Below are 24,472 nucleotides of genomic sequence, written 5' to 3' on the forward strand. Positions count from 1 at the left end.
GGGATTTTTTTTATAAAAGGGGATTTTTCGGGGGGAAAAAAAGGATTTTTCGGGGGAAAAAATGGGATTTTTTTGGGGAATAAAGGAGATTTTGGGGGCTAAAAAATGAGATTCTGGCGTGGGAGCTGGGGGGCAAAAGGGGATTTTTGGCGATATAAAATGGATGTTTTGGGGAAAAGGGAGTTCAGAAAAAAATTTGAATTTAAAAAAGGGAATTTAGAGGGGATTTGGAGGAGGAGGAGGAGGAGGAGGAAGGGGCGGGTGGCGCTGGGGGCATGGGGACAGCACTGGGGACACAGGGACACCATTGGAGGTGGCCCTGAGGGACATAGGACAACTCTGGGGACGTGGGGACACCTCTGGAGGTGGCATTGGGGACACGGGGACACCTCTGATATGGGACACAGGGACATGGGGACACTTCTGGGGACATGGGGACGCCATTGGAGGTGGCACCAGGGGACATGGGGACATCTCTGGGACACAGGGACAACCCTGAAATGTGACACAGGGACATGGGGACAGCTCTGGGGACACGGAGACAGCTCTGGAGGTGGCATTGGGGACATGGGGACAGCTCTGAGGACACGGGGACACCCAGGAGGTGGCACCAGGAGTCTTGGGGACACATCAAGGGACGTGGGGACACTATTGTAGGTGGCCCTGAGGGACATGGGGGCACAGGGACACCTCTGGGGACACGGGGACAGCTCTGGGGACACTTCTGGGGACACGGGGACACCTCTGAAATGGGACACAGGGACATGGGGACACCTCTGGGGACATGGGGACACCATTGGAGGTGGCACTGGGGACACAGGACAGCTCTGGGGACACAGGGACATTGTGGGGACACCATTGAAGGTGGCCTTGAGGGACATGGGGACATCTCTGGGACACGGGGACACTCTGGGGACATGGGGACACCATTGGGGACACGGGGACACCCTGAGGATGTGGGGACACCCAGGAGGTGGCAGCAGGGGACACCCGGAGGTGGCCCCACGTGCAGTTGACACCTCAGGGTGTCCCCAGAGGAGCAGAGCCCTGTGGAGAGAGCGTGAGGGACACGAGTGTCACCTGAGGGTCACCTGAACGTCACCTGTCACCTGAATGTCACCTGAGCGTCACCTGTGTCACCTGAGTGTCACCTGAGCACCTTGGGGACATCCCCAGGACCTTGAAGACCCCAAAATGGGGACAGGACCCCTTGGGGACATCCCCGAGTGTCACCTGTGTCACCTGAGCACCCTGGGGACATCCCTGACTGTCACCTGAGTGCCTTGGGGACATCCCCAGGACCTTGAAGACCCCAAAATGGGGACAGGACCCCTTGGGGACATCCCTGAGTGTCACCTGAGTGTCACCTGAGTGCCTTGGGGACATCCCCAGGACTCTGAAGACCCCCGAGATGTGACCAGAGCCCCTTGGGGACATCCCTGAGTGTCACCTGTGTCACCAGATCCCCTTGGGGACATCCCGGGACCCCTGAAATGTCACCAGACCCCCTTGGGGACATCCCTGAGTGTCACCTGAGTGCCTTGGGAACATCCCCGGGACATTGGAGATGTCACTGCAGCGCCTTGGGGACATCCCAGGACCTTGGGGACCCCCAAAATGGGGACAGGACTCCTTGGGGACATCCCTGAGTGTCACCAGACCCCTTGGGGACATCCCCGAGCCCGCCCTGGATGTCCCAGTCCCTCCCAGTATCCCCTCCAGTCCATCCCAGTTCAAACCAGTCCCATCCCAGTTCAAACCAGTTCATCCCAGTGGCCCCCCAGGATGTCCCCAGACCCCGAAATGAGGACAGGACCTCCCTGGGGACATCCCTGAGACCCTCCGAGTTCAAACCAGTCCATCCCAGTTCAAACCAGTTGCATCCCAGTCCCCTCCCAGTTCAAACCAGTTCATCTCAGTATGGCCTCCAACCCGAAATAAACGCCGTGACTGCCCCAGTGCTCTGTGTGGGGGGGGGGCCGTGTTCCAGTTCAAACCAGTTCAAACCAGTGAGCTCCCAGTGCATCCCAGTGCCATCCCAGTTCAAACCAGTGAGCTCCCAGTGCCATCCCAGTTCAAACCAGTTCAAACCAGTGAGCTCCCAGTGACCTCCCAGTTCATCTCAATCCATCCCAGTTCAATCCAGTGAGCCCCCAGTCCATCCCAATCCCCTCCCAGTTCAAACCAGTTCAAAACAGTGAGCTCCCAGGTCAAACCTGTCCCTCCCAGTCCATCCCAGTTCATCCCAGTGACCTCCCAGTTCAGACTAGTTCATCCCAGTGTGTCCCTGTATCCTCCCCACTCCAGCCCAGTTCATTCCAGTTCCCTCCCAGTCCCATCCCAGTCCCTCCCAGTGTCCCCCCAGTCCATCCCAATTCCATCCCAGTCCCTCCCAGCTCCCTCCCAGCCCATTCCAGTCCCTCCCAGTCCCATCCCAGTCGTTCCCAGTCCCGCTCCTCCCCTTTCACCCCCTCCCCTCCCCCCACTTTTGCACAATCCCCAAAATCCCCCTGGGAGGGGGAGGGGCCGCCCCGGTTCAAACCAGTGGCTCCCAGTATCCCGCTTGCTCTCCCAGTAAGTCTCACCCTTCGCTCCCAGTAACCTCCCAGTGGTCCCAGTAACCCCCCAAACCTCTCCCAGTGCTCCCAGTAACCCCCCCAGTGCTCCCAGTAACCTCTCCCAGTGCTCCCAGTAACCTCCAAACCCTTCCTAAACTCCCCAAATCCCCCCCCAAACCCACTCAGGACCCCCCAAATTCCCCGAAATCCTCCCCAAACCCCTCCAGTTCTCCCCCAAATCCCCCCTAAATCTCCTCAGGACCCCCCAAATCCCCCTTAAAGTCCCCCTAAACCGCCCGCAAATCCCCCCCAAACCCTCTCAGGACCCCCCAACATCCCCCCCAAAACCCCCTTAAACCCCCGCAGGACCCCCCAAATCCCCCTCAAGACCCCTCCCAACTCCCCTCTAAACCCTTTAAATCCCCTCAAAGACCCCCCAAATCCCCCCAAATCCCCCCAAATCCCCTCTAAACCCCCCAAACCCCTCAAAGACCCCTCCAACCCCCCCCAAGCCCCCTCCCCAAAATGCCGCTGCCTCGCTTCGCCCCCTGCGCGTTCCCCTGCGGCGCCGCCTGCAGACCCTGGCCGTGCTGCAGTGGGTCTGCTCCTTCCTGCTGCTCGCTGAGCCCCCCAAAAATGTGGGAAGGGGTCCCCCAAAGCCCCCCCGGGCTCCCCCAAAATCCCCCACCCCCCTTTGTGCCCCCCAAAGTTTTTTAAGGCAGCGCTGAGCGCTCCCCTCCATCCGAAAATTCAAATTTTGGGGGGGTTTGGGGGGTTTAGGGGAATTTTGGGGACTTTTTTGGGGGGGTTTAGGGGGATTTTAGGGGGTTTTAGGTGAATTTGGGGATTTTTGGGGGGATTTGGGGATTTTTTGGGGAAATTTTGGGCTTTTTTGGGGTGGATTTTTGGGTTTGGGGGGGTCTGAAGATTTGGGGGGTCCTTTAGGGTCTGGATTTGGGGGATTTTGGGGATTTTTGGGGGGTTTTAGGGGAATTTTGGGGGGATTTTGGTTATTTTGGGGATTTTTGGAGGAGCTGGGGATTTTAGGGGAATTTTTGGAGGGATTTTGGGGTTTGGGGGGGTCTGAAGATTTTGGAGGGGGCTTTGGGTTCTGGATTTGGGGGGTCTAAGGGGAATTTTGGGGATTTTGGGGGAGTTTTGGGGGGGTTAGGGGATTTTGGGGGGATTTTTTTGGAGGTTTTAGGGGAATTTTGGGGGGATTTTGGGATTTTCAGATTCTGGAGTCTGAATTTGGGGGGATTTTGGAGTGCTTTGGGGAATTGTGAGGGGATTTTGGGGAATTTTGGCGGGGTTTGGGGAGAATTTGGGTTTTTTGGAAGGGATTTTGGGGTTTGGGGGGGTCTGAAGATCTGGGGGGGGCTTTTGGGTCTGGATTTGGGGGGTCTTAGGGGAAATTTGAGGGATTTTTTGGGTTTTAGGGGAATTTTGGGAAATTTCGGGGAGATTTGGGGGAATTTTGGGGATTTTTTGGGGGTTTTAGGGGAATTTTGAGGGGCTTTTGGGATTTTTGGGGGGATGGAAAATTTGGGGGGGATTTGGGGTCTGAATTTGGGGGAATTTTGTGGGGTTTGAGGGAATTTTTGGGGGATTTGGGGATTTTTTGGGGGGGTTTAAGGGATATTTGGGGGCATTTCGGGGATTTTTGGGGAATTTTTTGAGGATTTGGGGGGTTCTGAGGGAGGGAATTGGGGGGGAGGGGTCCCCAAAATTCCCCCAGGCTACCCTAAACCCCCTCCCAAACCCCCTTTGTTCCCCTCCCTTTTTATGCCAAATTTTTTAGGGCAGGGTTGAGGTTTCCCATCCCATAAAACCCAAAAAATCCCCAAAAATTACTAAAACCCCCCCAAAAATCTAAAAAAATCACAAAAAATCTAACCCACCCTCCAAAAAAAATCTCAAAAATATCCCCAAAATTTCTAAAAACAACCCTAAAAAATCCCAAAAAAATCCCAAAAATCCCCCCAAATCCCCCAAAAATCCCAAAAATTTCTCAAAAAAAATCCCCCAAAACCCCTAAAAATCCTAAAAAAATCCCCAAAAGTTCCTTTAAAAAATCCCAAAAAAATCCTCCAAAAAAAATTCCTAAAAAATTCCTATAAAATTCCAAAACTGCAAAAAAATCATTAAAGATTTCCAAAAAATCGCCAAAAAATCCCCAACAATGCCAAAAAAAATTCCTTTAAAAAAAAAAAATTCCCCCCCCAAAAAATCCCCAAAAGGCTGATTTTTTTTAAAAAAATCGAAAAGAAATTCAACAAAATTCTAGAAAAATAAAAAAATTCTAAGCCACTCCAACAAAAATCCCCACAAAAATCGCAAAAAATTCCCCAAAATTTTGCAAAAAATGTCTAAAAAAATAAAAATAAAATCTCAAAAAAAACCCCAAAAAATCCCTCAAAATTCCCCAAAAATAAAAAAAATCCCCCCCCCAAAAAAATCCCCTTAAAAATCCCAAAATATCCCCCCAAAAATTAAAAAAAATCCCTCCAAAATTCCAAAAATATTCGAAATAATTTCAAAATAATTTCCAACAAATTCCTCAAAAAATCTAAAAAACCCTTCCCCAAAATCCCTCAAAAATCGCGAAAATTCCGTAAAAAATTCATAAAAAATCTCCCCAAAATCCCACAAAAATGCACAAAAAACCCCCCAAATCCCCTAAAAAATCTAAAAAAATCCCCCCAAAAATCCCCCAAAATCCCCAAAAATTCTAAAACCAGCCCCCAAGCTCCCCGTGTGCCGTGTCCCCCAGGGCAGCTGTGCCGGCTCTGTTCGCGCTGGCGCTGCGGGGCCCGCTCTGGTTGCCCGCGCTCCTTTACGGGCTCTGGCTGCTGGCGGACCGGGACACTCCCCGCCGCGGGGGGCGCCCTTGCGCCTGGGTGCGGGCCTGGCCCGTCTGGCGTCACTTCCGGGATTATTTCCCCGTCTCGGTGAGCCTGGGGGGGGTTGGGGGTGTCTGAGGGGGTTTGGGGTTCTTGGCTGGGGTTTTGGGGGAGTTCTGTGGGGTTTTGAGGAGTTTGGGGGGATTTTGGGGGTTTTTGGGTGTTTGGAGGGATTTTGGGAGGGTTTCGGGGGGGTTTTGGGGGGTTCCTGGGGGATTTTGGGGGGGTTTTGGGGTCCTTGAGTGGAGTTTTGGGGGGAGCTGGGGGGGTTTGGGGGGTTTTTTGGGGGGTTTGGGAGGGGATTTGGGGGTCTCTGGTGGTTCTTTGGGAGGGTTTTGGGGGGTCTTGAGGGGTTTGGGGGTCTCTGATGGGGTTTGGGGGGGTTTGAGGTCCTTGAGTGGAGATTTGGGGGGGTTTTGGGGGGTCCTTGAGGGATTTTGGGGGGGGTTTGGGGGTCTCTCAGTGGGGTTTTAGGGAGTTTTTGGGGTGTCTTGAGGGGATTTGGGGGCCTTTGGGGTCTCTAAGTGGAGTTCTGGGGGTGTTTTGGGGGGTCCTGGTGGAGTTTGGGAGTCTCTGAGTGGGGTTTGGGCAATTTTGGGGGTTCTAGAGGGATTTGGGAGGTTTGGGGCTTTTTGGGGGGGTTTGGGGTCTCTTAGTGGAGTTCTAGGTGGGTTTTGGGGGGTCCTGGTGAGTTTGGGGGTCTCTGAGTGGGGTTTGGGGGGTTTGAGGGTCTTTGGGTGGAGTTTTGGGGGGGAACTGGGGGGTTTTTGGGGGGTTGGGGTGGGGATCTGGGGGTCTCTGGTGGTTCTTTGGGAGGGTTTTGGGGGATCCTGAGGGGTGGGGGGGGTCTCTGATGGAGTTTGGGGGGGAGTTGTGGTCCTTGAGTGCAGTTTTGGGGGGTCCTGGGCGGATTTGGGGGGGCTTTGGGGTCGTAGAGTGGAGATTTGGGGGGGTTTGGGAGGTCCTGGGGGGATTTTGGGGGTCCAGGGGGGGTTTGGGGAATTTTTGGGGTCCCTGAGTGCAGTTTTGGGGGTGTTGGGGAAAAAAATCGAAAAAAGATTTTAAAAATGGGAAAAAATAGAAAAAAATGAGGAAAAAAGGGGAAAAATAAAAAATAATGGGAAAAATGGAGGAAATTTTTTTTTAAAAAAAGGAAAAAAATGAGAAAAAAATAGAAAAAATGGGAAAAAACATTGGGAAAAAAAAGAGAAAAAAAAGAGAAAAAATAGAAAAAAGGGGAAAAATCGGAAAAAAAATAGGAAAAAATTGGGGGAAAAAAATTTAAAAATGAGGGAAAAAATCGAAAGAATCTAGAAAAAAAATGAGAAAAAAATAGAAAAAAGGAAAAAAATGGGGGAAAAAGGAAAAAATGGGGGATAAAATAAAAAAAATGGGAAAAAATCGAAAAAAATTAGAAAAAAATCGCAAAAAATTGGGGAAAAAATCGAAAAAAATTGGGAAAAATCGAAAAAAAATTAGAAAAAAAAAATCGAAAATAATGGGGGAAAAAATCGAAAAAATAGGGGAAAATAATCGAGAAAATTGGGGAAAAAATAGGAAAAAAATAGAAAAAAGGGAAAAAATTAAAAATCGGGAAAAATCGGGTAAAAATAGAAAATATGGAAAGAAAATCCAAAAAAATTGGGGAAAAAATCGAAAAAAATTTGGGAAAAAAATGGGGGAAAAGAGAAAAAAATAGAAAAAAAAATCGAAAAAAATTTGGGAAATAAATCGAAAAAAAATTAGAAAAAATCTGGAAAAATTGGGAAAACATCGAAAAAAATTAGAAAAGAATCTGAAAAAATTGGGAAAAGGAAAAAAATCGGAAAAAAATTGACAAAAAAATCAGAAAAAAAAGTCTAAAAAGAGGAGAAAAATTGAGGAAAAATCTAAAAATATTGGGGAAAAAAGCTAAAAAAATATTTTTAAAAATAAAAAAAATTTAAAAATATTAAAAAATGAGAAAAAAAGAGAAAATTGAAAATTTAAAAAAAAAGAAAAAATCGAAAAAATTCAAAAAAATCGAAAAATATTTCAAAAATTGAAAAAATAGAAAAAAGGATATAACTGGAAAAAATCGGAAAAAATGGGGGAAAAATTTTAAAGATTGGGGAAAAATCAAAAAAATAGAAAAAAATTAGAAAAAATTGAAAAAAATTAGAAAAAATATAAAAAAAGGAAAAAAATCTGAAAAAATAGGAAAAAATGGGGGATAAAATAAAAAAAATTTGGGAAAAATCGAAAAAATAGGAAAAAAATTTGAAAAAACAGAAAAAAATCGGGAAAAAATAGAACAAAAAAAGAGAAAAAATAGAAAAAAAAGGGAAAAAGAATCGAAAAAAGTTCGTAAAAGCTTCCCGAATGTTCCGTTCGCAGCTGATCCGCACAACACCGCTGAACCCCCGCAGAAATTCCATTTTCGGCTTCCACCCACACGGGGTCCTGGCCGCGGGGGCGTTTGGGAATTTCTGCACCGAGGCCACCGGGTTCGGGGCTCTGTTCCCGGGGCTGCGGCCGCACCTGCTCACCCTGCCCTGCTGGTTCCGCCTCCCGCTCTGCCGGGAGTGAGACATGGCAGGAGGTGAGATGGGAAAAATAAATATATTTATAGTGGAGGAAAAGAAAAAATAAAAAAGAAAAAAAAAGAAAAAAATTTAAAAAGAGAGGAAAGAGGAAGGAAAAGGAAAAAAAAGAAAAAAGAAAAGGAAAAAAACCAAAGAAAATAAAAGAAATGGAAAAAAAAGAAAAAACGGGAAAAAAAGAAAGGAAAGAGAAAAGGAAAGAAAAGGCAAAAAAAAGAAAAAGAAAAAGAGAACAGGAAAAGGAAAAGAAAGAAAAAATACAAAAAAGATATATAAAAAGAAAAAGGAGAAAAAGAAAAGGAAAAGGAAAAAGAAAAGAAAACAAAGAAAAGGAAAAGAAAAAGATAAAAGAAAAGAAAAAAAAATAAAAAATAAATCCGAAAAAATCTCCCCAAAAAATCCCTGAAAATTCCTTTAAAAATAACAAAAAATCCCCCCGAAAATCCTCCCAAAAAATCCCCAAAAATTCCTTTAAAAATCCCAAAAAATACCCCCCCACAAATAATCACCAAAACATTGCAGAAAAATCCCTAAAAATTCCTTTTAAAATTCTTCCAAAAATCCCCATAAAAATTCCTAAAAATTCCTTTAAAAAATCCCAAAATAGCCCCAAAATTCCCCTCCTGCCCCTGTCCTGCTGGTTCCGCCTCCCGTTCTGCCGGGAGAGAGCCATAGCAGGAGGCCAGTGGGGAAAAATAAATATATTTATAGGGGAAGGAAAGAAAAAAACCCAAAAAAATTAAAGAAAAAAAAAAAGGGAAAAAAAGAAAGGAAAGGAAAAAAAAGAAAACGAAAAAGAGAAAAAGGAAAAAGGAAAAAAGAAAAGGAAAGAAAAGAAAAAGAAAAAAGAAAAGAAAAAGAAAAAAAGAAAAGGAAAAGAACAAAGAAAAGAAAAAGAAAAAAAAAAAAGAAAAAGAAAAAAAGAAGAAAAAAGAAAAAAAAGTCCAAAAAAAAAAAAAAATCCCTGAAAATTCCTTTCAAAAAAAAAATCCCCCCGAATATCCCCCCAAAAAATCCCCAAAAATTCATTTAAAAATGCCAAACAATCACCCCCAAAATAAAAAAAAACCCTCCAAAAAATCACAGAAAAATCCCCCCAAAAATTCCCCTAAAAATCACATTAAAAATCTCCCCCAAAATCCCCAAATCCCCAAAAAGCCCCCAAATTCCCCTCCTGCCCCTGCCCTGCTGGCTCTGCCTCCCGCTCTGCTGGGAGTGAGCCATGGCAGGAGGTGAGAGGGGAAAAATAAATAAATGTTTATTAGGGGGAGAGAAAGAATAAAAGAAAAAAAAAGAAAAAAAAAAGGGAAAAAAAAGAGAATAAAAAGAAAGGAAAGAGAAAAGGAAAGAAAAGAAAAGGGGAAAAAGGAAAAAGAAAAAAGAAAAGGAAGAAAAAAAATAAAGGAAAGAGAAAAGGAAAGAAAAGGAAAAAAAAAGAAAACTTAAAGGAAAAGGAATAGAAAAAGAAAAAAGTACAAAAAAGGAAAAGAAAAAAAAAGAAAAAAATTACAAAATAAATCCCCCCAAAAAAGTCTCCCTAAAAATTCCTTTAAAAATAAAAAAAATTCCCCCTAAAATCCCCCCAAAATATCCCAAAAATCCCCCAAAAAATCGCAAAAAAAAGCCTTAAAAATTACTTTAAAAGTAATTTTTAGAAAGCCCCCAAAAGCCCCAAAATTCCCCTCCTGCCCCTGCCCTGCTGGCTCCGCCTCCCGCTCTGCCAGGAGTGAGCCATGGCAGAAGGTGAGAGGGGAAAAAATATTTATGGGGTGGGGGGGGAAGAAAAAGAAAAGAAAAGAAAAGAAAAGAAAAGAAAAGAAAAGAAAAGAAAAGAAAAGAAAAGAAAAGAAAAGAAAAGAAAAGAAAAGAAAAGAAAAGAAAAGAAAAGTAAAGGAAAGAAAAGAAAAAAGTAAGAAAAGAGAAAAAAGAGAAAAAAAAACAAAAATGAAAAAAGAAAAGAGAAGAGAAAAAAAAGAAAAAATAAAGAGAAAGGAAAAGAAGAAAAAAAAAGTGAAGGAAAAGAAAAAGGAAAAGAAAAAAAAAGAAAGGAAAAGGAAAACAAACATTTAAAAAAGAAAAAGAGAAAAAAATAGAAAAATAAATTAAAAAAAAGAAAAAAGGGGAAAGAAAATAACCCAATAAAATCCCTCAAAATGTGCAAAAAAAATAAAAAACATAAATGCAAAAAAAATCCCCAAAAAATTCCCCGAAAAAATCCCCAAAATTCTTTTAAAAATCCCTAAAAATAAAAAAATCCCAAAAAATCCCTCATAATTCCCCCCAAAATTGCAAAAAATTCCCCCCAAAATTCTGATTTTTTCCCCCATAAATTCTGATTTTTTTCCCCCGTAATTTCAGAAATTACTTCCTCAGAAATTCTGATTTTTTCCACCATAAATTCCCTTTTTAATTTGATTTTTCCCCCATACATTCTGAGTTTTTTCCCCATAAATTCTGAATTTTTCCCCCATAAATTCTGATTCTTTTTCCTCATAAATTCTGAATTTTTCCTCATAAATTCCCTTTTTAAAATATTTTTCCCCAAAAGATTCAGATTTTTTCCCCATAAATTCTGATTTTTTCCCCATAAATCCTGAACTTTTTCCCCATAAATTCTGATTTTTTCCCCATAAATTCCCATTTATTTTCCCATAATTCCAGATATTTTTCCCCATAAATTCTGTTTTTTTTCCCCATCATCCCAGCAATTTTTAACCCTTTCAATTCCGTTTTCTACCCAGTTTTAGTGTCCTCAGAACCCTCCAGCCTCGAACATAATTCTGAATTTTTCCCCCATAAATTCCTTTCTTTAAAAAATTTTTCCCCATAATTCCAGATATTTTCCCCATAATTCCAGATATTTTCCCCATAAATTCCCATTTATTTTCCCAAAAAATCTGATTTTTTTTCCCCATAAATTGTGATTTTTTCCCCATAAATTCCCATTTATTTTCTTATAATTCCAGATATTTTTCCCCATAAATTCTGAGGTTTTTTCCCATGATCCCAGCTATTTTTAACCCTTTAAATTCCATTTTCTGCACAGGTTTGGTGTCCTCAGAACCCTCCAGCCTGGAGCATTTGCTGTCCCAGCCCAGGGGGGGCGAGGTCGCCGTGATCGCCCTGGGGGGACCCCCCGAGTCCCTGGAGGCGCAGCCAGGGGCGCTCAGGCTGCAGCTGCTCAGCAGGATGGGATTCGTCAGGATTGGCCTCAAATTTGGGTAATTTGGGACATTTTGGGGGGTTTGGGGTAATTTTTGGGGTTTTGAAAAAAATCGCAAAAAAACCCCCCAAAAAATCGCAAAAAAATCGCTGAAATCAAAAAAAAAATCCCTAAAGGTTGCCCAAAAATTTCTCTAGAAATCACAAAAACTGTAAAATATTTCTCTTAAAAGTTCTCTAAAAAAATCTCCCAAAATTTCCTAAAAAATTTAAAAAACATTCCAATAAAATTCGCTGAAAAAAATCCCCCCAAAATCCCAAAAAATTCTGAAAACTCTTTGCTAAAGGATTCCCCCAAAATCTCCCAAAAATTCCCAAGAAATCCTAAAAAATGCCCAAAAATATCCCAGAAAAAAACCCCCAAAAATTCCTAAAATATGCCCCAAAAATGCCAAAAAATTCCCAAAATATTCCCCAAAATTAAGAAAAAAATTCCCAAAAATTCCCCAAAAATCCCTAAAAACCCCCCAAAATATTCCCCAAAATTAAGAAAAAAATTCCCAAAAATTCCCCAAAAATCCCTAAAAACCCCCCAAAAAACTCCAAAAAAAATCCCCAAAAATCCCCAAATCCTCCCAAGGATTTACCTCCAGTTTGGGTCATTTTGGGTCATTTTGGAGGATTTGGGAACCCCCCGAGTCCCTGGAGGCGCAGCCGGGGGCGCTCAGGCTGCAGCTGCTCAGCAGGACTGGATTGGTCAGGATTGGGCTGAAATTTTGGGAATTTGGGTCAATTTGGGCATTTTTGAGGTTTCTAAAAAAATCCCCCCCAAAATCGCCAAAAAAAAAATCGCTGAAATTGCAAAAAAAAATTCCTCAAAAAATCACAAAAATTGTAAAAATATTGTCTTAAAAGTTCTCTAAAAAACTCCCCCAAAATTCCCAAAAAAATAAAAAAATTCCAAATAATTTTGCTAAAAAATTCCCCCCAAAATCACAAAAAAATCCAAAAACTCTTCGCTAAAAGATTCCCCCCAAAATTCCCAAGAAATCCTAAAAAATACAAAAAAAAATCCCAGAAAAAAATACCAATAAATCCCTAAAAATTCCACCAAAAATTAAAAAATAAATCCCCAAATATCCCCCAAAATGAAGAAAAAACTTCCCAAAAAAATCCATAAAAATTCCCAAAAAAATCCCAAAAAACGCACCCATGGCCTTGAGCCAACAGCAAGAATGAACGGCCGCCCTGCTGGCAGTGCTGCTTTTTTGCACCGATTTATTGTCAATTGACATTGCTGAAGAGCAGCACTAGTGGCATTAACTTCCTTTGCAAGCCAGCAGCCAAGCTTGTTTACAGAAGCCAAGGAGTGAGCGGTACCAATTGCTGGTATTAAGCACACAAAGTCCCCAGCGTATCTAGTTCCTGTGGCTGCGAGGACAAAGCTGGAAAGTCATGCATCCTTCTCAGATCCTTGTACCATGTCTCATCCCATCCTGCAGGTCTTTTGCCAGGTGTCCTGGCACCACCACCTGGGCTGCAATATCCCTGGGGCTGTGCAGTTTTGCTGCACGCTCTCATTGTACAGCTTACCAAAACGCTTCTCACCAGTGGGGACCCCACCAAGCACGTGTGAAAGGGATCACCAGGGGCTGTCATAGAGATGCACACAGGATCAGTGTGAGCAGCATTTGCAGGGTGATCCATACGTTTGTGCCAGCCAGTGTAGGGGGTAAGACACTTGCAGTGCTTTCATCAATCAGGATGATGCAACAAATGGTTGCACACACTGTGAAGTAACCCATTTCACATGGTGACCTGTGGAGACACAAGCATAATCACTTTCCCCACATTAACAAGTCCACAGGTCCTGCCCACTGCCCTGTTACTGGGTCCTTTACCATCACCAGAGCCAGGGACAAGCCTTTGTATCAAAAGAATATTGCCTTTCACTTGCTGTTTGGCCAGCTTCATCTCGATTCAGAAAACTGAGAACATACAGGGCTTTTGCTAACCTGTCAGTGTGGGCACTCCAACTCCCCCTTCTTCTGTTTTTCAAGCATGGTTTTTAATGTTCTGTGGGCATGTTCAACATAGTGAGATACACCAGTGGGATAATGAGGGATACCTGTGTTGTGGGAGACATCCCATTGTTGCAAGAACTGGGGATTCTGTTCAGAAGCATAGCAGGGCCTTTGTCTGATTTAACAGTGTCTGGAAGGCCCAAAGCATGTGAGCCAATGCTGAGTAACATCATGAGCCTTTTATCCTGTGTGGGGTTGCAATTAAAACACATGAGAAAGTGTCAACAGTTACATGAACTTCTTATAAACTACCAGATTCTGCAGCATGACTAACACCAGTTTGCCAGGTAGAATTGGCAGTCAGACCTCGAGGACTGACATTTTCTGCCAAAGGAGCAGGAGCAACTCCACAGCAAGAGGGACATGAAAGCAGAATGTCATGAGCTTGCAAGGAGGTTAATTGAAATTGCTTCTGTAGAGAGGGTTCATTTTGGTGAAAAAAGTAAAGAGATAGCTTAGCCTGAGCAAACTTCTTAGGTACAACATTTGTCATGGTAGTGAGATCTGCTCAATTATTACCTTCCACAATAGATCTGGGTAAACGTGTAGAAGAACGAACATGTAGCACACAAAAGCCATCAGTTGTTAATCAAAAGCCATAGCTTTCACAACTCTAAATAAAAGAGGGTTATCAACATATCACACATACGAGGAGTCCAGACACAAAACTACATTAGCAGCATGTGCAGAATCACTTACAATATTGAGCAGTTCTAGTGAAAACAACTGAAAAGCATAGCAGATAGTGGCTAACTCCAAGATTTGCACTGAAGCATTTGGCCATCTAAGAACCCTTTTATGCCATTGGGCACAGTCACCCTTACACCATACTACTGCAGCTTTGCTGGTTCTGCTGGATGCATCTGTAAAAACAGTCATTCCATCCATGGGGGTCAAACTGCAGCAGTGTTTCACATGGAAGGGGAGGCCATCCACCTCTGTCCACAGCTGATGTGAAGGATAGTGAATAGACAATTGTCCTGAAAAGTCTGCAAGTGCAATCTGAAAGTTAGTGTCCTCTGACAGCAACCATGACAAGTTTTCTTTGTTCACAGGCACATCGATTACATGTGGATCCTGGCCACTGAGCGCCTGCGGCCGCTCACAGCCTTTCATGATGAGCTGTGCAAACATCTCACTGACAGTCCATACAGTCTTTGTCACTGTATGAGGTAAAAATCACCACACTGATATGTGTAAGGGATCACTGTCATCAGCAAACCACTGAAACAAGACTGCAAGTTGTTGAAATTTACTACTTATTGTAGTAAGGGCAATGGGTTCATCTGGGTCCCATCTCCAGCCCTGACACTTTTCCAGCACCTGAGCACAATGTCCAAGAGCCTTCATAGACTCTGGAGTTAGCTGTGGGGAAGAACTGAGATCAGGATTACCGTTGAATAAAGCAAACAGGGGGTGCAAAATCTCCGTGGATAAAACTAGAACAGGACTTCAAGGAACCTAGAATTTCTGCAAATCATTTAAGGTCAAGTTACCTTTAACACAAAGCTTTACAGGCAGAAGGCAGATAGTCTGCTGAGTGATTTTCCACCCTAGGTAATACCCACAGGGCTTGCTGCTGCCCTTTCTTGGGTGCAATGACTGATCCAGCTGCTTGAATTGCCTGAATGAGCCACCTGTATGGAACACAAAACAGAATGGTCTCCAGCTGCAAGTAAAATATCATCCATGTAGGAAATTGGCAGCGCACAGGTGGCAGAGTAAGGTCTACCACTCTCTGGCCTACAGTTGGGCTGTTGCACATGCCTTGTGGAAAAAACTGTCCAGTGATACCTTTCCATTGGCTGTGCATGGTTTAGGGTGGGCACAGAAAAGGCAAAGCCAGGTATATCATCAAGGTGCAAGGGAATGGTAAAAAAGCAATCTTTTAAATCTATGACTATGAGGGACCAATTGAGAGGAATCATTGCTGGAGAGGGAAGTCCAGTTTGTGAAGCACCCATTGGCTCAATGATTGCATTTACCACCAGTAAGTCATGTAAGAGTCTCCATTTACCACTTTTCTTGGGTATTCAGAATACAGGGGTGTTCCAAGGGCTAGAGGATGGCTGGATGTGCCCAAGAGATAGCTGTTCTTCTACGAGATGCTGTAGGTTTGGAAGCTGTTCCTGACACAGGGGCCATTGAGAGACCCAGACAGGGTCATCTGTCCTCCATGTGAGCTGTATAAATGTTGATTTCTTTTCCTTTTGCCAGCTCTAAGGCCCAGGTTAAGGCAATTATTTCAGCTGTTTGTGCAGAGGTGTCTGTTGGCAATGGTCCAGACTCTATCACCTCTCTGCTTGTGGTAACTGCATACCCAGCATGTCTTTTTCTACTGATGATATAACTGCTCCCATCAGTGACCCAGGTCTCAGCATCCTCGAGAGGGCTGTCCTTCAGATCTGGGCAACTGGATTAGGTGGCTTCAATTTAGGTGGCTTCTCCAGGCAGTTATGGATCACTGGTTCTCCCTCACTCCTGCTGAGGAAAGAAGCTGGGTTCACAATGTTAGTTACCACAATTTCAACATCATCTTGTTCTACCAGTATGGCCTGGTACTTTAGAAATCTTTGTGGGGAAAGCCAATGTCCCCCTTTTGCCTCCAGGACTGCAGACACTGTGTGGGATACTAGCACGGTCATCTTCAGGCCTAGGGTGAACTTGCATGCCTCTTGGATGTTCACTGCTACTGCTGCAACAGCTCTGAGGCACCCTGGCCACCCCTTGGCTGCCGTATCCAGCTGTTTGGAGAGGTTGGCAACTGCCCTCCGGTACAGGCCCAGGTCTTGTGCTAGTACTCCCAGAGCAATCCCTTGTTTTTCATGAGAGAACAGAAAAAATGGTTTACTCACATCTGGAAGTCCCAGGGCTGGAGCTGACATAAGAGCCTCTTTAGTTGGTCAAAGGCTTGTGTTGCTTCTGTTGTCCACTGAAGATCCCTGCTCCTTTCTGTGATTAAGGCATACAGGGGTTTAATGAACAATTCCATAGTTATAAATCCACAGTCTGCACCACCCCGTCATGCCTAGAAAGGTTCTCAGTTCTCTTACTGTCTGGGGTTTTGGGGTTTGGCATATTGCTTCCTTGCGGCTTGCCCCAAGGTCCTTTGTCCAGCACTCACTTCATAGCCCAGGTAAATAACTGTTTGTTTCACCATCTGGGCTTTCTTTTGGGATACCCGATACCCCTGCAGACCTAAGAAGTTTAGGAGGCTTACCGTCCAATCCACACAAGCCTCCTGGGTCCGGGTGGCTATTAAGAGGTCATCCACGTACTGAAGCAGTTGTCCTTCTCCTGGTGGGGGTTCCCAAGATTCCAAATCTTTTGCCAGCTGTTTTCCAAATATGGTAGGGGAGTTCTTGAACCCCTGGGGTAGTACACACCATGTGAGCTGAGTTTTACATCCATTTTTGGGATTTTCACATTCAAATGGAAAAATTTGCTGGCTGACTTCATGGAGAGGGAGGCAAAAGAAAGCATCCTTCAAATCTAAAACAATACAGCATGTTAGTTCAGGTGTCAAACAAGTTAACAAGGTGTAGGGGTTGGCAACTACTGGGTATAAATCTTCAGTTATCTTATTAATAGCTCTTAAATCTTGAACTAACCTGTATGATCCATCGGCTTTTTGACAGGCAAAATAGGAGTATTAAAATCAGATTGACACTCTTTTAATAGTCCTATTTGCAAAAAGTTCTCAATGATTGGGCTAATTCCATTTCTGACTTCCCTTTTCGAGGGATATTGTTTGATCCTTACTGATTGTTTTCCTTCTTTGAGCTGGATTTGTACTGGTAGAGCATTCCTTGCTCTCCCTGGTATATTAGAGGCCCACACCCCAAGGAACACCTGATCTATTATTTTCTTAATAATTTCTTCTTCATTTTCCATTTCAATTTTTTACTTACTAGCATTAAGCTTAACAGTTGCACATCTTGTTCATCTTTTACCTCCAAACTAATTTCCCCATTTTCAAATATTACTTTGCTTCCAGCTGCTCTAGCAGATCCCTGCCCAAAAGTGCAGCTGGAGCTTTAGGCATATACAAAAACTCGATGAATTCCCCACAGTTTTCCCAATTTATACTTTCATGGTTTACAAATATAAGCTTTTTCAGATTGGCCAGTTGGTTCCTTTACTACAACATAATCATTTGTTATGGGTATCAAAGCCTTGTTTAACACTGAATATGCTGCCCCTGCATCTACTAAAAATTTCACTTTTTTCTCATTGTTCCCTAGTTTGACCATAACCAGAGGGTCCTCTAGGGTAGGGCCCTCTGGTCCCCTTCAGTTCTCCTTTATGTGAGCCACCACCCCCTCTCCTTTCTGGTCACCTTTTCTCTGTTCGTCACCCCTTCTTAGTTCTGGACACTGTTTTTTCCAGTGTCCAAATTTCTTACAGAATGCACATTGGTTTTTTCCAGTCGGGGTGGTCCTTGTTTTGGGGGACCTTGCTGATGTTTCCCTTTTACATTTTCTTGTATTGTTGCTACTAGTTTCTTTGTCCCTGGTTTACACCCCTCCTCTCGATTGCTGAAAACTCTCCATGCCTCATCCAGCAAAGTCTCTCAGTTCCGACTTGCTGGGGCCCGCATCTTCTGGAGCTTTCGCCTGATGTCACTTGCAGATTGCCCTAAAAACAAGTTTACCAACTGTTGTGTTCCCTCATCAGATTCAGGATCCAGGGTGGTGTGTCAGCGCATTGCCTCTCGCAACTGATCTAGAAATTCAGAAGGATTTTGAGAGGGATTCTGTTTAATAGCAAACAGGGCTGACCAGTTTATAGTTCTGGGAATTGCCCTTTCCAGTCCCTTTACTATTAATTCCTGGTATTTTTCAGCTGTGCTCTTCCCTCTGGCCTATTGGCATTCCAAGCTGGGTCCTGAAGGGGAAATACATCCTTAACATCATCTTGTGTTATTCTACAATCATCCTCAGCCAGATCTTTAGCTACCTTTAAAACCATCTGCTTCTCTGATTCTGTTAAGGAGTCAAGTAGTATCTGAATGTCAGCCCAATCAGGCCTATGTTGTTTAACCATAAATTTCATCCTTTTAGCAACACTTAGTGGGTCAACCCGATAATTTTTAGCAATCTTTTCCCAGGATTCTAAATCCCAGGCAGTAAAGGGGGCTCTGACTAACATTGTCTCCCCCTCAGAGGTGGCTGTTTCCCTTAGAGGGGCTTGTATGGCCTCCCTCATTTTTATTCAGGTCCTTGATGCTACAGGACCCTGTGGGGAGAGTTCTTCTTCTTCCTCACTATCACTAGAGCGTGTCACGGTCCGCACAACCTGAGCGGGGGTCGTGATGGTTCGTTCGACCACAGGGTGCAAAAGACAACAGCAAGAGACTAAGGTTCTTTCAGCAGCAAGCAGCAAAGCAGTTATTGAGGGTCCAACAATTCAGTTTTGGGGTAATGGTGAGAAGGAGAGAGATAAAAAGGTGATGAAGAGAGGAGAGAGAGACAGAGAGAAGACAGAGAGAGAGAGAGAATAGAGGGAATAGCTACCAACAGATGGGATGTCCTCGGATCATCTGGCGATGTCTTCTATCCGGGAGGAGAAAGAAGTCTCAAAGGTCTCTTCGGAGAGTAATAATTTTATAGTCATTTCCCAAGGCGAGTGGCCGCTGGCCAAAAGGTGGGGAGATTTATGGACTATTGTGTTCAGAGGACCATGGCTTCAAGAATCAGGTGCAGAAAGTACGGCTGTTCTAGCCCCGTACCTGCCCAAGTCCATTGTACCGTGACAGTACAGCACACACAGCTCTACACAGTCCCTTGGCAAGCATCCACCTTGGCCAGACCAGAACTCCTGCCCAGAGTGAGAGGTGGGATCCAGGGGTCTCAAGGGTCTCAGGGTCTCAGTCTCTGACATGATTGTGAGGCAGATCAGGCAATCTGTCGGACCGACCCTTACACCACCCCGTGACTCACGATCATTGTCAGAGCGCTCCTTTGTGGTGCTGTTCCGAAGTCTTCAGGACTTGTCTGAGTTGGCAGCATATCCCAGAAAAAATAGAGACAGGAAGGTGGACAGAATAGAAGAGTAGGAAAAAGATAAGGAAAAGAAAAAAGTGAAAATGAAAACAAACAAATAATCAATTTTCAATTTCATTATATAGAAACAATCAATTTCTGATTACAAAGAAAATAATCAATTTCAATAAAAAACACGACAAAACTAAAATAATCAATTTTAATCAACATTCAAAGCATAATATGACTAAACTAAGCAATTTTAAATTACAGTAATTTCACGAGCATAAGGCGCACCAGACTATAAGGTGCAATTTTTTTTTTGCAGCGAGGCTCCGCCCCCAGCTCACCCTGCGCGGTTGCTGGCCAAGGCCCCACCTCAACTCGACAGCCATTGGCCCCCGGGCCCGCCTCCACCCGGCAAGGGTGGTGCCACAAGCCACCAGGCCACCCTGGACCCGGCAGCCATGTGCCCCCAGGAGTGCCCGGACCCAGGAAGGGGGGTGCCGCGGGCCCCCCGGCCCGCCTTCATCCAGCAACCATGGGCTCCCGGGGCTGCCTGGACCCGAGAGGGGTGGTGGAGGCGGGTCTCCGGGCCCGTCCCCAGCCGGCTGTCATGGCACTTCCAGTTCCCCCCCCGGCTCACAGCTCACACTTCCGGTTTGGCAAATTTTGCAACTTTGTACATCAGATAAGGCGCACCGGACTATAAGGTGCACTTCCAGGTTCGAGGGAAAATTTTAGTCAAAAGGGTGTGCCTTATAGTCGTGAAATTACTGTAATCAAAATATAAGACAATCAAAAATAATCAATTTTAATTACTATTAAAAAATGCAGCACAAACAAAATAAAGCAATTTTAATCAATATCACATTTTATCTTAAGTCATATCGTTAAAAGGTAATGAAAAGTAACCGGTTCTGCAAAAGGAAAAGCACATCTTGCAATTTTAGTAAAGTTACAGACACAAAGATTTGAATAATTTTCTGTACTCGCTACGAAATCTTCTAGAAAAAAAGAAAAAATTAAAAACAATACAAAAAAACCCCAAAACCTCAAACTATTACAAGCAGTTCTTATGCATGCATACCCGTTGCCTAAATATATATACCAGTACTGTTTCAGGAATTTCGTTTGGATGATTTTCAAAGTTGCAATCATTCTGTTCTGTGTCTAAGCAAATATCTTGAGCTTTGATTGCGTTACTTTCACAGATAAACTTTCGTTGTTCCTGGACAATGCAAGTTTCCAAATTAACAGTTTGCCACTTCCCACCAATTTGACAGGCCCATTCTCTATGCTCAAAGGATAGAGAACAGCTCCATCGTGATTCAGCCCTAAAGCAATGATAGGGAATATTGAATTCACTGAAGCATTGTGTATTGTCAGTGCAAAGGCTGTGGCTGTGTTTGTGCTGGGGTCCTAGGTAAAATTTAGCAGATTCCACCAGGACTGGAATTCTTTTTCAAAGTTAGAGTCACTATCCCAGATTATTCTCCAAATTTCAGGAAAAGTGCCTTCCTCGCCTTCTCTTACAATAGAGGCAACAACTGATTGCATCCACAATTGAGCCTGGAAACAACTAAGAGCTAAGGAAATGTTATAGCCAATTTATCCATCAGTATTTCTGAATCAATGCTATTCAAAATTCCCAATCCTATTCCCACAACACTGGTTATTATTCATTATTATTCATTACTTAAAAGAATTATTGACAATCTTGTCTAGTTTGAAAAACTATGCCAAATTGAACAATATTGTTGTTGGCCAGTTTTTCTAATTACCTATGGTCCAATTTCAAAAATTTTCAGGTTCAGTATTGTCGGTGGAGTCTCAGGAGCTCGAGACGACCACGTGTATATTTTAAAATTTCTGTTTCAGCCTGAGCACCAAAGAAGGAGTCTGTAGTTCTGTAGTTCCCAGAGGTTCTTTATTTTATCTTATCTAAGAAGTTCTTTCCCTGACCCCTGTGATCCATTCAGCAGGTCAGTCCAAGGCACACTTTTATCTTTTTATACTATAAACTACATAAACATTATTTACAGTTATCTTCCAACACCTATCACTTATATTGTACAGTCTGGTTCTACCCTAAACCAATCCAAAATTGCCAACATCACCCAGAAGATGGATGCCAGGAAGAAGGAGGAAGAAGGACAGAACACGCCCAAATTCCTCCATCTTGATCCTGGATCCCTATTCTAAAAATCTTAAAAATCTTTTTTTTTCACCTCATGATAAATTAACTTATATTCTACTTATTTTTTGTGACTCTCCATCCAAAGGTGGAAATTTTTTTCCCAGGATTTTTGGGTTCTGTGCCAGGGCTCCTGAGCCCCCTGCCAGGGATCTCGAACTGTCCAGGGCAGCCACAGAGATGTCCTGGGCTCCCACAGAACCGAGGGGCCATTGGATATCGCGATAGGGGCTGGGGTATCGCGATAGGGGCCTGAATATTGCGATAGGGGCCTGGATATCGCGATAGGGGCTGGGGTATGCATGATAGGGGCCTGAATACTGCGATAGGGGCCTGGATATCATGATAGGGACTGGGGTATCACAATAGGGTCCTGGATATCACAATAGGGGCTGGGGTATCATGATAGGAGCTAGGATAGTCTTGATAGAGGCCCTGGATATCACAATAGGGGCCTGGATATCGTGATAGTGGCTGGGATATCGTGATAGGGTCCTGGATATCATGATAGGGGCTGAGGTATCACGATAGGGGCTGGGATATTGTGATAGGGGCCAGGATATTGTGAGAGGGGCTGGGGTATCACGATAGGGGCTGGGATATTGTGATAGGGGCCAGGATATTGTGAGAGGGGCTGGGATATCATGATAGGGGCCTGGATATCGTGATAGCGACTGGGATATTGTGATGGGGGCTGGGATATCACGATAGGGGTCCAGGATATTGTGATAGGGACCGGGATATCACAATATCAGGTCCCCTATGTCATATCCCAGCCCTTATCACGATACCCGGGCTGCTATCATGATATCTCAGCCCCTATCACAATATCGGGGCCCCTATTGCAATATCTGAACCCTTACTGCAATATCCCAGCCCCTATTGTGATATCCCGGGCGCTATCACAATATCCCAGTCCCTATCATGATATCCCAGCCTCCTATGGCGATATCCAGTCCCCTGTCATGATATCCAGGCCCCTATCGTTATATTCCAGCCCCTCTCACAATATCCAGTCCCCTATCACTATATCCCAGCCTCTATCGTGATATCCAGGCCCCCTATTGTGATGTCTGGGCCCCTATTGCAATATCCTGGCCCCTCTCACAATATCCGGTTCTCTATTGTGATATCCCGGCCCCTATCATGATATCCTAGTCCCTGTTACGATATCCCAGTCCCTATCTTGCTATATCTGGGCCCCTATCATGATATCCTGGCCCCTGTCACGATGTCCCTATCACAATATCCAAGCCCCTACTATGATAACCAGGCCCCTATTGCAAAATCCTGGCCCCTATCGTGATATCCCAGCCCCTATTGTGATATCCCACCCCCTATCATGATATTCCAGCCCCTATCACAGTATCCAGTCCCCTATTGTGATACCCCAGCCCCTATCGTGATATCAGATTGTCACTGCCACCCTATCACAATATTAGGTCCCCTGTTGTAAAATCCCAGCTCCTATCATGGTATCCAGACCCCTATTGCAATATCCTGGCCCCTATCATGATATTCCAGCACCTATCGCAGTATCCAGTCCCCTATCATGATATCCCAGCCCTATCGTGACATCCTGACCCCTATTGCAATATCCCAGCCCCTATCATGATACCTCAGCCCCTATCGTGATATCCTGACCCCTATCAAGATATCTGGGCCCCTATCACAATATCCCAGCCTCTGTTATGATATCCTGGCCCCTATTATGATATCCCATCCCCTATCGCGATATCCCATCCCCTATCGCAATATTCCAGCCCCTACTGCGATATCCCAGTCTCTGTCACAAATTCCAGTTCCTATCACAATATCCCAGCCCCTATTGTGATATCCCAGCCCCTATCACAATATTCCAGCCCCTATCACGATAGTTGGGTCATGTCCCCACCTGCTCCCCGGTCACCACCACCAGAAGGCGCCGCAGCCGCTCCAGGCCCCGGTTCAGGCAGTGCTGGTGGAGACTGGGGATACTGGGATGGACTGGGATGGACTGGGATTGGTTATTGGGATGGGACTGGGAGGGACTGGGATGAACTGGGAGGGACCAGGAGGGACCAGGGTGGAACTGGGATGGACTGGGAGGGACTGAGATGAACTGGGAGGGACTGGGATTGGTTACTGGGAGCACTGGGGGTTACTGGGAGCACTCCCCCTGCTTCCCCCAATGACGTCATTCATTAATGAGCCATCAGTCATTAATTAATCAATTAATTAACGGCACTTTATTAGTAATTACAGGCCCCGCCCCCTTCTGGGGGTGGCCACTTGGTCAGTGGGGGGGTCAAGGGGTCTGTGGTGGTCAATGTCCCCAAGGAAGGGTCAGTGTCCACAAGGAGGGGTCAGTGTCCCCAGGGGGTGGTCACTCATTGGTCAGTGGTGGTCAGTGTCCCCAAGGAAGGGTCAGTGTCCCCAGGGGTGGTCACTCAGTGGTCACTCAGTGGTCAGTGGTGGTCAGTGTCCCCAGTCTAACCAGTCTCATCAGTCTATGACCAGTCAGTAACTGTTCTAACCAGTCTAACCAGTCCCACCAGTCCCTGACCGCTCTGTCCCTGCTCTCCCAGGCCGGTTCCAGTTCCGCCAGCCCTCGCTGCTGGCGCGCAGTGTCCAGTCCGGCCTGGCCGCGCTGCGCTACGTCGATGACCGCGGCGTCCCCACCGAGCGCTACCCCATGAACCCCAATGGCTCCGGCCAGGGCGTGGCCGCGCTGGTGTCCCCCTGCGGCCTGGCACCTGGCGGCCATGCCGCACCCCGAGCGGTCAGTGCGCGCCTGGCAGTGCCCCTGGGCTGGCTGGAGCGCGGCCGCGGCCGGCCGCAGCAAGGTTGGAGATGAACCCTGGCTCAGAATGTTCCAGAACGCCATGGAGTGGTGTCTGCAGTGGACGGAGGGGGAGAAGTGACCGCTGAGTGACCAATGAGTGACTGACACATGGACACCCCTCTGTGACACTGACCAATGAGTGACCAATGAGTGACTGACACATGGACACCTCCTCTGT

At 45.1% G+C, this 24,472-nt stretch overlaps 1 protein-coding gene across 1 annotated transcript in view; it reads left to right on the forward strand.

Moving 5' to 3' along the window:
* Positions 1-14,568, forward strand: part of LOC117011590 — a 16,039-nt gene extending 1,471 nt beyond the window's left edge. The window contains exons 2-5 of the mRNA XM_042780212.1: positions 5,300-5,509; positions 7,838-8,001; positions 11,090-11,264; positions 12,708-14,568. Of these exons, the coding sequence (XP_042636146.1) occupies positions 5,300-5,509; positions 7,838-8,001; positions 11,090-11,264; positions 12,708-12,866 (708 nt within the window). The 3' untranslated portion in view covers positions 12,867-14,568. The remainder of the gene's footprint in view (positions 1-5,299; positions 5,510-7,837; positions 8,002-11,089; positions 11,265-12,707) is intronic.
* The last annotated feature ends 9,904 nt before the right edge of the window (positions 14,569-24,472 follow it).

The sequence above is a fragment of the Catharus ustulatus genome, unplaced genomic scaffold (assembly GCF_009819885.2).
Source record: "Catharus ustulatus isolate bCatUst1 unplaced genomic scaffold, bCatUst1.pri.v2 scaffold_97_arrow_ctg1, whole genome shotgun sequence".
NCBI classification, from domain to species: domain Eukaryota; kingdom Metazoa; phylum Chordata; class Aves; order Passeriformes; family Turdidae; genus Catharus; species Catharus ustulatus.